Below are 17,740 nucleotides of genomic sequence, written 5' to 3'. Positions count from 1 at the left end.
TCTATCTATCTATCTATCTATCTATCTATCTATCTATCTATCTATCTATCTATCTATCTATCTATCTATCCATCCATCCATCCATCCATCCATCCATCCATCCATCCATCCATCCATCCATCCATCCATCCATCCATCCATCCATCCCTGTATATATACATATATCAAGCTAAATAAAAGGGTGTTTTTATTACTTTTATTTATAGTTTTACTTTTACTACTAATAAGTACTTTTGGTGCATTTTTCCTCTCCCCCATTTTGCTCCCATTTAGCTAGTTGTTGTGAGTGACGATAGCCTCCTTATCCCCCCACATATTCCTCTCCTATTCAGCTGTTATTTAATTGGTTTAAAAGGTCGACAAGGTCAAATTTGAAAACAATTAGTATTTTGCCAATGGACATGTGTTGCTGCAGATGACATCGCATCCACCCATCTCTGTGACCGTTCCAAGCTCTTTTTGTTTGCAGCGGGGCTGGAACAGATTCCTGCTGTCACTGGGGGAGAGGGAGTGTACAACCAAGACGGGTCGCCGGTCAATCAAAGAAAAACATACCACAAGTCACTATCATTGATAAACCTGGGCAATTTAGAGGCTTTATCTGACTTACTGGCTGTTTTTTGGACTGTAGCAGTGACCAGGAGATCTCGAAGAAAGCCCAGGGAGAGCACAGAACGGCCCAAATCAGAATCGGAGCAGGAGCCGGGCAGAAGTGCTCCACTGTGCAAAAAGCTAAAACGCTTGCGTGGAAAATTCAAGAAAGCACAGGTGCAAAAGTGTTGGTTTTTTAAAATGTTGGCCACATTGTGTAGATCATAAATGCTGCTAAATTTGGGAAGCGATGATTAATCATGTTGTTTGAGTAACTTGTATTGGGTAGAGGAGTTGGTTGAATGGGAGGATTAAATATCTAAATTCCATTTTCTCATTGTTTATGCCTTTATGGCATAAGTTTGGCCAATTTGCGCCCACTTTTAAAGACCGTTTAATCTTTGTCTTAAATTTTCCTCTTAAACAAAACGTCTCACCATTATAGATGGTACGGATCCATATCTTTGCCACTCACCCATCAGTGTGCATCACCTCCTGTCCCTGTCACCTTCACATAAGAGCACGCATTCATGTTTTGATATTCAGATCATGGGTACCTCACTTCAATTACATTATCATTACTGGTTGTTAAAAACATTACTAGCACATTAGTTACTCTATTTAACACCTCTCTCCTCAATAATATACATTGGATTGACATGAGCCCTGTAAATGACAAGATTTGGGGATTTATTCATGTGAAAACCAATGACATAATTGTGTGTGTCTACTTTAAATTACTCACAATATGTTCAAGGGCCATCTATCAATTATTAAGATGCTTCACTCTGTCTGAGCAGCCATTACTACAGACGGTTGATTCTGGCGTATTTCGGACAGTGAGATCGATAGAGCCGGACTGTGCTCTCATTGCTGAGCTACTAGTTTCACACCTCAATCACATGCATCTTTGCATCAGAGCAGCCGTTACCGTGACAACAACATGTGATGTAGGATGGCGATAGTAGTAACCATGGCATCCAATCTGTCAGGTCCGCAGTCACGTACAGTAGCTGATTGCGTAATTTGGAAACAAAATAAACGGGGAGTGACCTTCTGAGGCATGTGTGGCAGGCCTGGGCCAATCAAAAGGCCACGGGACATTTAGGTCATCCGAGTATGTGAGGTGACGTGTGCCTGCTGCTGTTAATTCATGTCACGCAGCCTTTGGATTTTTTGCTGCTAGTCCGGACTCAGCCGGCATATTTCGAGATGTAACATAGATAGTCTCCCCGCCTAAACGGTTGAGGGTCCAATGAACATGCTCCGTTGCGGGTGATGTAATGCCACAAGTCGAGACCGAATCCATTACTGACATTAAGGCACATTAATGTTTCATCGGGTCCCATAACAGAGTTATCTCTTATCATGTAGAAAACCCATGGCCTCATTTTCAGACGCGTAAGACTATACAATATGTTTTTAAGGGCTGAGTATTCACCTGCCCTCGCCCTCCGGCTTACGGCCTATCTGTAGATGGTGCTATTCAGTTGGGGGGTGTAATCACACTCTCATCAATTAGCATCTTTAGCACCGTCACAGCTGGAGACTGTGTGCAACTCTGTAATACAAATTAAGATTAATATTGGCTGGTAACTTTACGTTAAATAAGGGATTTTCAGCATCACTAATTTGGATCACTTCTGTGTGAGATGAGTCACCGCAGCAGCACTGGAGCCAAACCCACTACTGAGCAGGTTAAGGTGTAATAGCATATAACCGCTGTCAATTTTGCTTTAACACATTTATGGCAAGTTTTATTCACAGCTTTTCCGCTCCCTTTTTGTATTCAAGAATGTTGTTAACTCATCTCATCGCTCTGCAGGTACAGGGTACGCACTTGGTCCCGTTGCCACCTATGAAAATAGCTGTTTGGAGAATGTTGGTGAGTCAGCTCTACAATCTGAAGAGCCTTTTTACATTTTGCGCTATGATTTCATAAAAGTCAGCAAGTCAGCGCTGCATCTATTAGAGTCAAATAGCTCACACAGCCACTTATCCTCTCCATATGGTGCCCATGTCCTAAAATACATGATACACTTCTCAGTAGACAGAGCGTTCTGTGTGAGTGCTGAGAGCCTGATGGCACCTGCTCACCTCCCACTGAAAATTAATAAGGAGGCGCATCAGTCACTTCCTGTCTGAAAAGGCCCTGAGTAGAAAATCCATCATATTTTCCAACCAACCTGCTGTTATGTTTCTCTCCCATTATTCCTTTGAATACACAGAAAACACTGTAAAACATAAATGTATGATAAAGGCTAATGCACTAACAGTATGCTATTTTTCCAGTCTTCTGCTCTGCTTTTGGTCCTGAGTTAAGCGTTGCCATGGCAACTCATGTCCGTGACTTATAATGAGGTGCCGGTCTTTATCCAAATGATTCTTTTCGGGATGCTTTAGAGTACCTCAAAAAATGTTCAGATGTTTAAAGATCATTTAACTATAACATCTGTTTTAAACATTGATGATATGGATAATTTTATATCATTTAATAATTAGGTAAAAATGTTTTTACAAAATAACCACGTGCCTGATGACTGCAGGTATGTTTCTCTGACCTAATATGAGTGAAAAGCGTTTCCTCTCATCTTCTTTTTGAATAAGCGTGACATTAAATACTGGCTGAAAGTGATTTTGCTTCATATTCGTCCTGAAAGCCAAACAAAATTATTTCAAGAAAAAAATGGAATTTTATTTTATTTAAATAGGAAGCAATTGGGGACAGCTACTGCAAATGTTCGACTCTTTTTCACCGTTGGGCTTTTTCATTGAACATCTAAAACAACACAGCAACATGAGCAACATGTTAATGATATGTCATTGAAGCACAATAACATATACATATACACAATCATCACAATAGCCCTTTAAATGACAGACATACTTAAATCCATTGCACAGTTTATCAAAATACACCCTCAAAACAGCATTCCTTGTCAGCCATTAAATCCTTCACGTCAAATGTAGTCTCTATCCAGACACGGAGAGCTAATGGGTACAGCTTGATTTATTTTTTATTCATTTATTTTTATCCAGCACTTAACCTTTGGTGTAAACACTTTTCAATCAGGAAGTAATTCAGTTTCAGTTGGCAATTTTAGAGTTGACAACCCCTGATGGAGCAAGCAGACTATCCAAATGTTGATTACATTACATTACATTACAGTAATTTGGCGCTTTTATCCAAAGCAACTTACAAAAAGTGCAATTCCGTCACCGAAGATCCAAAGTACCAGTAGTTGGAAGTCAGAAGTGACCACTCTACCAAATAACCATCTCAAAATCGTATACATGCATACATTTATTTCTTCATTTTTTTTTTTTTTTTTGGATTGGGGGGCTTAGTGCAATTAGTGCAGTAGTGCTTGGTGAAGAGGTAGATTTAGCATGTGGTCTTTTACAGTGACCATTCACAAACCCCCTCAAATTAAACCTTTTGATTGAAATTCTGTTGATAAAGATGGTTGATACAAATCTGATTTTTTTTTTTTAAACAATTCTTAATTTATTTATTGTTTTAAATTTCCTTTCATTATTCGTTAGATCACTTCTATATATTGGTCATATTTTGTACAGAACAACAGCTAAATGTAATTCTCCCAGCAGGTGGAGCACACTGTTTGAGGCATATTTCCCCTTGCTATATTTGCAATATATGGATTATGTCATTGTTTTAAAGCGTATTCATTTCTGAAGCGTCTAAAAGGATCCTGTTTTTTTTTTCTTTGTTTGTGTACGAGGATTGGCCCCAAACCCAACCCAACCCTGGATGATAAATTAATGAATGAATATTATATAGTCTGGGGGCTGAGGCACGAGTCTGGTGGTCCCAGGGGAAGGGCGGCGTCACTTTGACCTGCAGTGAATCACACACGGAGAACAAACTGTACTACAGGATCATCAGAAGGACATTTCTATTTTTCAGCATCACATTATTAACTGAGTTTGTTAACAGAGCAGAAACAAGCAGAGAATGAGTGATGATCTGTGACGAAAGATGCCGTCGAGCAGGATCAACCCAGAAATCCACAGATACCGTCCGTCGTGATTGGGCGTATCATTTTCTTTTTACAAGTGAAGGAGATTATTTGGATTTTCAGTGGTTTCCTGGGGAACATCGAGCAGCTGCCATCTGGGTCTGATCAGTGGAGGATTCATCTTCCCATCTGGCCTGAAAATGTTCATGGCATCTCATTCAAATGCTGAAACGAGAAGGAGGGAAGAGGAAGGGACCGTGGACAGAGGCACCTTTTAACATCCCTCCCTATACATTTTAAAATACATTTTAAAGACACTGCAGTGTGTCACTGCATCTAGATTTTGAATTCCCTGCATGTTTACAATCAACCACCAAACTGCAGGTGAACGCTGAAATGCAATCCTGTTATTTGCATTGCATTATATTTCCATGGAGCGGTTTAAAACATCAGTGTCTCTATACGTTGCTCTGTGGTCGACTGGTGAACCCAACCTTTCTCAGAAAATCTTATATACGATTGTAAAATATACTGCTCGAAAAAATAAAGGGAACACTTGAACAACACAATGTAACTCCAAGTCAGTCACACTTCTGTGAAATCATAGTGTCCACTCAGGAAGCAACACAGATTCATTTTGACTCGTTTTAAGGACATTACATCAAAGTTGGATCAGCCTGGAGTTTGTTTTTACACTTTAATTTTGAGTGTGATTCCTAATCAGACCTCCATGGGTTGATACAATTGATTTCCATTGATCATTTTTGTGTGATTTTGTTGTCAGCACATTCAACTGTGTAAAGAGCAAAGTATTTCATAAGAATATTTCATTCATTTAGATCTAGGATGTGTTTTTTAAGTGTTCCCTTTATTTTTTTGAGCAGTGTATATCTGTGGAGGTTCTCGGTCATCCAGCTCATGGTGAATTCTTGCCGAAATCTTTTTGTCGGGGCAACGACATTCATCATTCTAGAGGCTTCTTCAATTCTTCAGGGGTGAAATGTCTTCAAGTGTGAGAAATGCAAGTCCGGTTTCACAACAAGAAGATTTCGACAAGAACCGTGAATATAGCTGATGTTTTGTTTTTTCGTACAGGTTCATGTTGTGCATTTCTGAACTTTGTTTATGTATTAATTTCTTGTTCTACACCCTTTGCATCCATTGCAACTAATAAAATAGAATATAATGCGTCTTTAATTGTCCCACAATGGGGAAAGTACAATACGGGAAAATATTAATAAACTTATAACTTTCATCTGTATTTGTTTTTCCCATCCGCTTCCTTTCCTCAGAACTCTTTAATCTCTCCTTCCTCTCCTCCTCCCTCTCTCTCACCATCCACTCCTCCTTTCCAGACCATCACACACACACACACACACACACACACACCCTCTCCCTCCCTCTTCTGCTTCTCTTGCCTGAGCACTCGATTCCCAAGCAGGATCGTCAGTGTGCTGCCAATCGTTTAGCTGGAGAGACACTCAGAAGAAACACACACACAAACACACACAAACTAACTCTCAAATGAAAACTTTTCAAGCAGCTCCTCGGATTATTTTCAGATCCCGGATTCTGCTTTTGTTCTTTTCTTCGTAAATTCAACTTGCCCCCAAAGCCGCAATGCTTCTTTTCTACCTGCTGACTTTTGCTGGTGAGTACTTTTTTCCTATTTCAACATTTTTAATGCCCATACCAGCACTGGTGAAAGATGGCAGGGCTGTACTGCTATGATTCACTCTTACCGTTCGCTCTCACTTTTTCTCCCCTGTCCCGCTCCAAGCCACCATCCAGGCCCAAACCCAGTTGCTTCCAGGCTCTTGCAACTTTGACTTGGACACCTGCGGCTACACGTCAGATCCAGACTTCACCGCGTGGAACCTCCACAGAGACGGTACGAGGCATTTAATAGATATCGCACCTCATCTTTCACCCTAATGAGTGAATATGGCTCATGTAAAGCTGTTTGTCTTTGACCCTCTGAGCTGGTTTTGCTGTGATGCCGCAGCTGTGTTGTGCGATTCTGTCCTTTCCACTGGGGCACATCTGGTCTGCAGGCCCCTCCGTCTGGTCCTTGGTCATATGGAGACAGTAAAAGCAGACATTTATGAAGTTTCAAGGCTGTGGCCGGCACAGGAGTACGCCGTGAACGCTGCTGTTTAAGTCATGTCAGCGTGATTGTAGATAACCGCTGAACGCAAATCATTGAATCAGTGCTTTAGGCCTTTCTGTGTTGAGCGTGCGTGTTCACCCTGTTTAAGCAGGTTCTCCTGTTTCCTCCCACAGTCCAAAAACATGCAGGACGTTCATCGGAGACTCTAAATTGCCCAGATGTGTGAATGAGAGGGTGAATGTCTTTCTGTGAGTGCAGACTAAGCAATGTAGATAATCAATAAAAACTCTGCCAACATATGCACAGTACATTTCAGCATTGCAGTTATTTGTTTTGACGGTTTAAAAAATGTATTTCTCATATAAACGGCTGGTTACCTTAGTTTTCCGGCAGTTTTGACCTGCTCCCTCCTGAGCCAACAGTTTGACTACAGTCAAATATTTTTTTTATTTTCCACTGAGACAATTTTTTTTCAGCTGCCATTTTTTTTTTTATATTAGCAAAACGTTGACCTCATTTTAAGAATAATCTCTAATTTATATCCTTTTGACGGGTGATTCAGAGTAGTTTCCAGCATGGCAGCGTCCTGCTGCTCCAAGAGCTGCAAAACTACTGTATCTGTAGCCAAAAAGGTAAAAAAGAACTTTTAAATTCCATTTTTCCACCAAGATCCTTCCTGTTTCTTGCCTCGCTGTTTGTCTTCATTCTGGGAGTAATCGACTGCTTCTGTTTCCTGTTTTCCAACCTTTTTCACTGTTGCTGCCACCCAGGTTTGAGTTCAGCATAGTTGATATGTTAATATGTATTTCTACTTTATATAGCGATGGATCTAAAACGGTGATATTAAACTCCACAGCTGGGAGGATTTTAAGGTAGAACAAAAATTTGGATCTGATATCCACAAAAGATCAACAACCGGCCCCCCCCTGCTGCGGTGAATCCGTCAGGACAAGAGAAACAGATGAGCAAAGCAGTAGCGGTTTTTCAGCGTCGCCTAATCAGATGATCCCGACCGCCGCATTCGGACCAAACATGGCCTAACTGTGATTAGCAGGGTTTTTGGGGCGACGGGACCCGGTCCCTGGAAGACTGGCCCCCCGGAGAAGCAAATGGAGGACAGATGACTAAAATGATACTGGAGCAAGAAGACGAGGGAGCGAGAAGGTGAAGGGAGGAGCTGATTGGACACCTGGGTCAGGAAGTAAAATGAAAATTAACCAATCACCATCTGGGAGCAGGTACCGTGGACACATTGCCCAGGGGATTACGGCATAAAACACAAAGGGAGAGCTAGTTCTGACTCACAACAAGGGAAAGGACTTCCAATGGGCAGGTGACACACATCTGGAAACCCAACTGAAGAAACATTCAATGTTTTTTTTTAACATTCCCATCAGGCACAGTTTCAGTGTGTGTGCGTGTGTGTTATAACAAATACAAAGGATGTCCTGTATTGTGCCCCTTTTTAGTTCCAAAAGTAGCGCACTGTGAAATATCAACGTTACTCCTTCCCTGAAATTGCTGATTGTCTTGTGACTCAAGAGAATAAAAGCATACATTACATACTGACACTCTGTTTAGGCCAGACTTGTAGACTGAAACATAAACTGTATGTCACACAAAGAGGAGCTCTTATTTAAATAAACAAGGGAGCTTGTAGAATCTTAGGGTTTAAAAAAAAAAGAATCTGGGTACATGATGTGTGTGTGTGTGTACGTATGTGTACGTCTTTGTCTTAAAAAAAAACAAAAAAAAAACAACTAACCCCAGCTTACTGTTCTGTATATTTCCTGTGCATCTTGTATTTGCAAGTGTTATTTGCAGTGCTTACGTCCTCTATTGTAAGTCGCATTGAATAAAAGCGTCTGCCAAATGTAATGTAATGTAAAACTGATGTGACATTGAGGGAGGTGAAGTGCCGGACCTCCTTTTGCCAGCGTAAAAAGAAAGCCAACTCATAAAAGGTTGAGGATACAGAAAAATAGAATCGCAAATTCCATCCGTCTCAAAACTCCACGCACTCTTGTTTCAGGCCGGTTCGTCGCCTTGGATACAAAGTCCAACGAGGCCGATGTCGCGGAGGCTGATCCGGTTCGGGCGACCACCGGAGTCCTGTTGAGTCCGTCTCTCGAGAACGGGGACTGGAGCTGCCTGAGGCTCGTCTACCAGATCAGCGATTCCGGAAGCCTGGAGGTTCTGCGGCGTTCGGAGGGGAAGAGCTTTGACAGGCCGCTGTGGAGCAGCCAGGAGGCCTCCGACAGCTGGATCATCTCCAGCATGGACCTGCAGAACAGCACCGAGCCCTTCAAGGTCAAAAACAATCTCCATTATATCTGTTTCCATAATATTTCTTTAATGATCACAAACGTTAAGGATTGACGTCAGTAGTCAACAGTAAGAAAAATACAACCCCGGCGTGAATCTATTATCCATTTAGACTATAAATAGATCACAAGCAACACACGTAAGCTAAAATTAAACAAACTGAGGAACGGTATGATGTGGGTGGAAAACCACACGCACACCCTACTCACACACTACTCACACACATATACATATACATAATGTAAACATTTTGTGGAGGCAGAGCAGCACATGTTTACATTACATGCCGAGGTGGAGCTCATTGTGATCGGGTCACGACCCGTACGAGGGTGAGTCTTGTCGGAGTTGTTGCCGTGGGCCCCTCGGAGGTTTAACCTATCAGCCAAGATCTGGCGGATAGACGTACGTGTCCGGGCTTTCCACTTTACAACAATTACAGCGCCAGAAAGACGTCACATCGCTGTGTAAGACGTCGTCTCAGTGGAGTTCAACGTTGACGTTGTGTGAAATCAAATGTTGATCTTTTATCGGTCATCACAACTGATGCGTAGGTATTTTTCAAGCAACACTTTGCCGTTCATCAGCCGAAGGTAAAGTAGATATTTATCTTTCTGTTATTATCTATGTCAAACGTGTGAAACAACCTTAAAATGAAACAGGCGCGCATCATTCTGGTTTGGGAGTCTGTTCCTCTGTGGTGCTTTTAATGTGGATGCACAATTTCCTGCTTCCCTGATGAGCTGCAGAGGTTGCAAAATAAAACATCTGGGAACAAGCACTAGTTTGTGTTTTGCTGCATTGTGTTTCTGCAATGTCTGCACAACCTCATTCCCCCTAGTAATTCATTGACAAATGCTTTAGAAAAAGAAACGGTGGTAGCTTTAGTTGGTAAGATAATTAGTTAGCTGGTAAATGATACCCAGCATCTTCGGGTTCAGTGTTTTGCCCGAGGACACTTCAACATGAAGACAGGAGGAGCTGGTGATCGAACCCCCGATCTTCACATTGGAGGGAAGCCCACTCAACCAAAAACATAAACATTGAAGTACATCTTTATAATTTCAAAAAATGTGGAAATTTCTGTTAGCGCTACTCTGCTGGATTCTTGGGCCGGATGACCTGAAACGATTGAGTCGTGACTAATAATTGACACTTTAGTTTGTTAAACTTACATGAGTTTCATTATAAATGTCAACTCCCTAGATACAAGAGTTTTGAAGAAAGAATGCGTGTGTGTCCACGATTCCTGCGGACACACACGCATATTCACCGTTAACCTTTGCTGCGCAGCCTATATGATGTCATGTGTCTCCGAATCAGTGCGTTGCTGACCACATGTTGTCGATTAGGTGGTGATCGAAGGCAAAGCCGGAGGGGCGTCCGGGAGCAGCGTGGCCATATTCGAGATCCACATCAGCTCGGGGTTTTGCCTGGGTCAGCGACACATCAGCCCCGTAGCCCGACATCACTCACGCATGTTGAAATGGTTTCCAATGTAATTTGTCACTGTCGTCAATGTAAAGGGAACTAAAATCATGTCACCGGTCTCACTTTCCATTGCAAAAGTTTTCCTTTTTAATCCAGTTTGAACAGTGAGCTCATTTTCCCCGGGGCTGATTTTGTAACGGCGTCACTAATGAGTCCTCCCGGTTTCTCCACACGTAGATTGTGACTTCGAGGAGTCTCACCTTTGTGGATACAGTAACCAGTGGAACGCCAATGTGAACTGGTTCGTGGGCGGCGGCGGCGGGCAGCTGGTCCACAACAACCTGCCGGACGATCACACCTACAAAAACAGCACGGGTGAGGGATGGCGGGGCCGACACGCTCGGGGATGGTAATTTTGGATAACAGCTGTAAATTCATCAGTGCACGTGACATCTTTTTGCAGGTCACTACATGTACGTGGACTCCATCTACTCCAAGACCTTCAAAGAGGTGGCCCGGCTGGTGTCTCCCATGACCAGGGCGCCCATGTCCGGCTGCCTGAGCTTTCACTACCAGCGCGGCGAGGGAAGGGGAAACCTTTTCTCCGTTTTCACCCGCGACCGGCTCGGCCAGTACCAGGAGCTGTGGAGGGCGGGGCCGGAGAACCAGAGCGAGTGGAGGGCGACGCCGGGAGAATGGACGCCCATGCAGGTGGACCTGAAGGCGCCGTACTCGGTCCAGGTCAGTCCGAGCAACGTCTTTTCCGAGTGATAACAAGCTGAAGTACCGTTTCAATATTTGATCATTACATTACATTACATTACATTGCATTTGGCAGACGCTTTTATCCAAAGCGACTTACAATAGAGGACATAAGGACTGCAAATACACTTGCAAATACACGATGCACAGGAAATATTACGGCTGCAATCATTATAAAAGATCGACAGTTGTTTACAGGACGGACTCTTTGTTGAATGTTTATCACGAAGCTGGATTTGGAAAATGTGATTGTTCGATATGTTTGAGATGAGATGAGAACAACTTTATTTATTCCGAAGGAAATTGTTGTGCCAGAGTTTCAAGCAAAAACATAACAGTAATAGATAATAGTAGGAAGGAGGGAGAATAAGAAATACAATAAAATATAAATTGCCAAGGTTAAGGCTATCAAGTGTTTTAAGGTCTTAAGTACAAAGTACAAGTACTTAAGTTTACTACTTACTAATACACCAGCGATTACAAATATTTAAGATCTGCTGAGAAATTCATAACCTGGATAAAATGTGGTGCAAAGGGGGTGAGATAAACTACTCCACTTTGCATTTCCTCCATGATGACATAAGAGTTAAAATAAAATCCTGGCGATCACCAAATCAGTGTTCTAATCTTTCCCCCCTAAACATACAACAACAACATGCACGAACGCGTTCCATGTCATTCCAAGTCCATCTGGACAGGAAACAGCCGGCGTCACCGCTCTGCTGGTCTCTATTACATACAGTACATTCAATCAGCCTTGTTCACAATGCATCATCTCGCACAGTTATCTACCGGCCTTTTATTTGCAGCCAACGGCACGGGGCGTAAAACAACGGCCGATCTGACAAAAGTGCGGAACGTCTCCTTTGATTCACGTTCGATTTCCCAGATGGATCCCCCGACTCCCACTGCAGCTCAGTTTGTGCGCGTCTCTCCCTCCAGGTGGTCTTCGAAGTGGCTTTCAGCAGCCCGAGAGGCGGCCGCGTGGCGGTGGATGACATTTCCTTTTCCTCGGAGTTCTGCAGCAAAGACACCGGTGAGCTGAGACACCCGTTCTCACGTCACCGTCACAGGTGATGTAACGCTCTATGGATACGGTCACATTTTTTGTTTTTTACAACGACCAAATCTGCACAGACCCCACGTACATTTTATATATTTTATAACTTAATCCGATTTTTAATGCTCTTCCTTATCCCCCGCCTGATTATTTACCCCAAACAAAGCGGACAGCTATATTTTCTGTATTGTAAGATTTTAGTTTTATTGTGCCAAATCAAATATAGTAAAAAAAAAAAAAGAAAAAGGTGGTTGTCCTTGGAACCGAACGTTCCCGGTTCGATTCCCTGCACGTGTTGTCGAGCAAGACACTGAACCTCTAACTGCAGCCACGATGGGTTAAATGCAGAGAAATGATTTCATGCAAGGGATTCATAAAAAAAAAAGTAATAAATCAAAACGCTTTACATATAGAGAAGGTCTGGGAAACAGTAATGCAAACGAAAACTCGACGTATCCTCACGAGCAAACACTTGGCGACAGCTGCTAGGAAACGCTGCCTTTTACCGTGCGGAAACGGATCCCAGCTCAGTTTGGTCGACTTTCTGCCTCAACTGGTTTGGACGGAAACAGAGGGGATATTGATGCCAGTAGCGCTGATAGTTACATGGTAATAGTTGAAACGGTAGATTCATTCATTATCTATGTAGCTTATCCCATTTCTCATCGGGCGAGAGGCCGGGCTCACCTTAGTCGATGACAAACGGCCAGATGTTACCCTTTATAGCGTTAATATTCCTAAAAGAAACAGCAGACACCCGTCAAAAGGCAGCAGTAGATCAAGCCTCGCTCCCCCTCGGGGAATCTGCAAAACCAGAGAGCCGGCTGATATACGCCTTGTTCCGACCCGCCCACAGAGCCGACCTTTGACCCTTCCATCGCCAACTGCGACTTTGAGTCAGGTTTCTGCAAGTACAGCCAGACACAGGAGATGTGGAAGAGGGTTTCTGTGGAGCCCAACATCTTCAGGAGCGGAGACCACACCACCGGAGAAGGTCAGATTGGGTTTTGGAATTTGTTTTTGTTTTTATTTTCAGGAATGTTCAGTTTTTTTTTTTTTTTTACACCATTCATAATTCCTGCCAAAACTCCCCGGCCGATCAGAGCATGGATGTTAATAAGGTCATGTAAATTATTCCCCCGCGGGTCGATAAATCACTCGGGGCCTTTTGTAAAGGTTTTGATGCAGAGCAGGCTGCGCAGCTGGGAATAATTGAATAGTTTAGAAGCGGGATTAAGAGCGGGAGCGTTGATGGCCAGCAGATTCACAGGAAGAGCCTCGCGAAGAAATATGTCCGTTTTTTTCTCTCTCAGGATCTTTCCTGATGACTCACTCCCGGCTGAACCCACGCTCCGGCTACGTCAGCAGCCTGCTGGGTCCGACCCTACCTGGCAACACCAAGTTCTGCCTCCGGTTTTACTTCTCTCTACGGGGTCAGTGGCGACGATACCGCTTGTCTGTTTTCAGATTTTTTTTCCGTCCACCCGTCCGCCGCCGTGACTCATCTCGCCGCCCCGCAGGTTTTAACCAGACGGGCCAGGCCCTCACGGTTTACCTGCAGCAGGAAAGGAGCCAGGAAAAGATCTGGGTGCTGGGGGAGAAATCCATCGGCATCTGGATCGCCACCGACGTCACCTTTCAGACCTCGAAACCCGCCAAGGTCAGGAGACGGGGTTTTCGGGATCTGCCCCCAGAACATGTTGGGAGGAGGGAAAGAATCTCTTGACAGGTTGGAAGCAGGAAGGAAGGAAGGGAGGAGAAATCAAATCAACGGAGGACATGATGGAAGGAGGGATGCATGACTGATGGAAGGATGGAGGAAGTCAAACGGACGATTTAAAGGGATTTAACCCTCATCTCTCACAACATCACGCGTGGACGTTTGTGTGTGTGTGTGTGTGTGTGTGTGTACGAACACGCCTTCTTCCCGCCGAGGCGGTGACTGGTATTCCTGCCTCCCGCCAGATGGTCTTCATCAGCACCTGTAAGAGTCTGTGGGACTGCGGCTCGGTCGCCGTGGACGACGTCAACCTCACCCTGGGAGACTGCGAGCTCACCGCGGGTAACAGCTGGAGCTGCTTCCCTCACGTGTCCTTCATCACTCCTCCATCCCTCGCTTCCTTCTTTCCTGCTCTCCAACGCCCCCCTGCCTTTTCCACTTTCAGCCTCTAAACAGGGTCTTTCCATCCTTATTTCTTCCTTTCCCTCCATCGTAGAAGGAAAAATCCTGGTTTAATGAAGTCCCTTCCTCCGTCTTTCACATACATTCGCTCCCCCACTTAATGAGGGTCTTTCCTTTCTTCCTTCTCTCCTCCTTTCCTCGCTTTTCTTATTTCTACAACCCCCTCCTTCATTCCACAAAGAGGCTTCTTTCTTCCTTATTTCTTTTCTGTATCCGCTAAATGAAAGCTCTCCTCTTCCCTCCTCTCCTCCTTTACTTAATGAAGATCCCTCCCCATATAAAACGTATCCATCCCTCCTTTTTTTCCCTTCGATTCTACGCGAGTCGAGTCAATGACAAGCGGTTGAATCCATTTATCAAAAGGACTGAATCCTCTTGTTAAATGGACATAAAAATTGGGAACATTTGATTTATGGACTGTTTTATTGTAACTGTCATACAGTGAAGAGAACCATTGTCCCCATATAAGGACAAATCTGCTCATTACATTACATTACATTACATTACATTACATTACATTGCATTTGGCAGCCGCTTTTATCCAAAGCGACTTACAATAGAGGACATAGGGACTGCAAATACACTTGCAAATACACGATGCACAGGAAATATACAGAACAGTAAGCTTGGGTTAGTGAGGGTCGCCGCTCTTTAAATGCCGCTCTTTAAATGCCGTTATGTTTGTTGAGGTTGCACAGATCCAGAAGATATTAAATGTAATCAATATAAAGAAGGACCTCTGGTTTTTTTTGAAGGTGAACCCTCCCTCCCTCCTCCCTCCCAACACCAATGAAGGCTCACATTTGGTAACTGAAGGTTAAGTGTAGATTCAGTCGAACTGATGGTTTCCCTCCCCGCCGCAGGAACGCCGTCCTCCCTCTCTGGACACTGCGACTTCGAGGGAGGCCTGTGCGGTTACACTCAGGACAAGCAAGGCGACGCCGCCGACTGGGAGAGGAGGCGAGGGCCCACCCCTACCTCGTACACCGGGCCCAGGGGGGACCACACCTCGGGGCTGGGTGAGGGTCGTTCGAGTCTGACGTATTTGTCATTTAAAAGACGGTGTTACCGTTCAAATTGAAATATGTAGTACTTTTCATCTAAACCAGGGGTCGGCAACCCGCGTCTCTCTCATCTTTACACTGCGGCTCCGAGTGGCTTGGGAAAATAAATTATAGATATTTAATTGAAGTGTATTTCATTTGTGTTAATTCCTTTTTTTTTTTTTTTTTACTTTTATTTCTAAGTTGGAAGATTATTGTGATCTTGAAATATTGCATGAAATTATATTTATTATTTTTCGCCGCTCAAAATAACGTCATACTCGCGGAAGCCGGTAAAGTCCTGATTTTCAGATGCTGTGCGCAGAAGTTCGGGAGCAGAAGTTCCATAAACCAGGTAAAATAAATATTTATGAAGATATTTTGCAAATATTTATTTTTTATCATTTACTGACACTGTGATTTTTTTTCCCGATTTATTTTTGAAATTCAGGTCAAGGCTCCGCTACACGCTCTGAAAGCCCAAAGCTCAAAATGAGTTCATTACATAAATAAAACTTATTTTTTTTCCGTAATACTTTGTGAATTTCAGAAGCAACACACTTTACACTTGTTCATACAAAGTGTAAAGGTAATGAAAAGCAATATATACAGTGGTACCTTTATTTTAGACGTCAAAAAGTAATTGCGGCTCCCAGTGTTTTCTTTTCCGAGGAAACCGAGTCCAGATGGCTCTTTGGGTGTTAAGGGTTGCCGACCCCTTATCTAAACTTTGCTTCGCAGCCAACACACACCCTTTTGCGTGAGCTGTAATTACGACGCTTAATTCTAATTGAATGTTATTTATCGTGAGTCATCGTGACTTGGACAAAGAGAAAAGAAAAATCTGTGTTTCTGTCGTGTAGGATACTACTTGCACATGGAGGCGTCTCCCATGCTGCCCGGCCAGAGCGTCCGCCTGCTGTCCCGGGCCCTCAGGGGCTCCCCGGGGCCGCAGTGCCTACAGTTCTTCTACCACATGTACGGCTCGGGCACCGGCCAGCTCGCCGTTCGCCTGGAGAAGGACGGGGATGCCGTGTTGCTGTGGCAACGCAGCGGCGAGCAGAGCATCGCCTGGCTGAGAGCCACCGTCCAGTTCCGGACTGACAGGCCGCATCAGGTGAGGCGCCACGATCTCAGGGGCATTTTGTCTCCGGAGTTCGGGTTGAAGGAAAATCAATGCCAAATATGCAACTTTGAGAGCTGTTTTTCTTTTATTCATAGACTTTTATTGTTTGGTCTTCGGAGGGTCAGACGATCAATAGTTCTTTCACTGTAAAATTTAGACAATTGATCGTTTCATCGGTCTAATAATCAAATACGCAGGAATTTTCAATTAACTGCAGAGGCGATCGAAAAAAAAAGAAAATAATGGGGGTTGTAGAAGCTTCCTTGTCCAATAGAATGGTCACATCCCAAACCTGCAAACCCCAAAGTATCCATTCTTTATTTTGTCACCTCATGATACTTCTTCTGGCACCTGTACAGATTCATCATCACTCATCCCTCCCCTGAAAGGGCCGCTAGAAAAGCACTGATACAATAAAATGACCGTCAAAGAAACAAGAACAGTTTCAGAATGTCATCGTTGTATCAGAAAACCTCTCAAAATTGCGGTTCCTCTTTGTCTCTCCGGTCCAGATTGTATTCGAGGCAACGAGGGGTTCGTCCGTCAGGAGCGACATTGCCATCGATGACATCGTGCTGGAAAGCGGACCTTGCCCTGGTACGTTGCCATCCATCTCAAACAAACAATTAATTATATTGTTTGTTAGCATGCGCCATTATTATAGTTTGAATGCGTTCCGTTTCTTCCGCAGCCAAAGTAAATCAGACTGTCGTGGAGACGTCCAATGACATCGTGTAGGAGGACGGATGCCGCATCGGATGCATGAATGTTTTTGCACATTTCAGAAGCGACCCCTCACAGCTGCACGTCACCTTTACACGTAGGCATGTGGGTAGAAGGAATCTTATCCATGTAGGTATGTCTGAAGCCTTTCTCTGCACTGTAGCAACGGAGCGTCACACTGAGTTCCTTCTCACATCTATATGCATTAGATTAATGCTCATTGCTCAAATAAAGCAACGTGGTTATTCAATGTGGTTTTTTTGGGTTACTATAGATACTGGAAATACAGGATTATGCTTTCACCCACTGGTAAAAACAACAGAGCATTATCCGTCGACGGAAAGGCTGTTTTTCTTGTAAATGTCCCTCCCATTAAATCAAATCCCACACAGTAGCCTGGCGGAGCAAGA

The 17,740-nt window shown here is 43.7% G+C and overlaps 1 protein-coding gene across 1 annotated transcript; it reads left to right on the top strand.

Annotated features, from left to right (window-relative positions):
* Window positions 1-6,002: 6,002 nt before the first annotated feature.
* On the top strand, window positions 6,003-17,577 carry LOC147220954 (MAM domain-containing protein 2-like). Its single transcript, XM_086170308.1, has 15 exons — window positions 6,003-6,222; window positions 6,352-6,462; window positions 8,714-8,991; window positions 10,356-10,440; window positions 10,672-10,809; window positions 10,898-11,175; window positions 12,139-12,232; window positions 13,113-13,250; window positions 13,570-13,689; window positions 13,777-13,916; window positions 14,222-14,318; window positions 15,302-15,457; window positions 16,345-16,598; window positions 17,120-17,204; window positions 17,299-17,577. The coding sequence occupies exons 1-15, from the start codon at window positions 6,192-6,194 to the stop codon at window positions 17,343-17,345; spliced, it is 2,052 nt and encodes a 683-aa protein (XP_086026434.1). The 5' UTR covers window positions 6,003-6,191; the 3' UTR covers window positions 17,346-17,577.
* Window positions 17,578-17,740: the final 163 nt, after the last annotated feature.

The sequence above is a fragment of the Fistularia commersonii genome, chromosome 23 (genome assembly GCF_037954325.1).
Source record: "Fistularia commersonii isolate RoL2024-O1a breed Wild chromosome 23, RoL_Fcom_v1.0, whole genome shotgun sequence".
Taxonomy (NCBI): domain Eukaryota; kingdom Metazoa; phylum Chordata; class Actinopteri; order Syngnathiformes; family Fistulariidae; genus Fistularia; species Fistularia commersonii.
The sequence above is the reverse complement of the archived record's forward strand: the minus strand, read 5'-3'. Positions and strand labels throughout refer to the sequence as shown.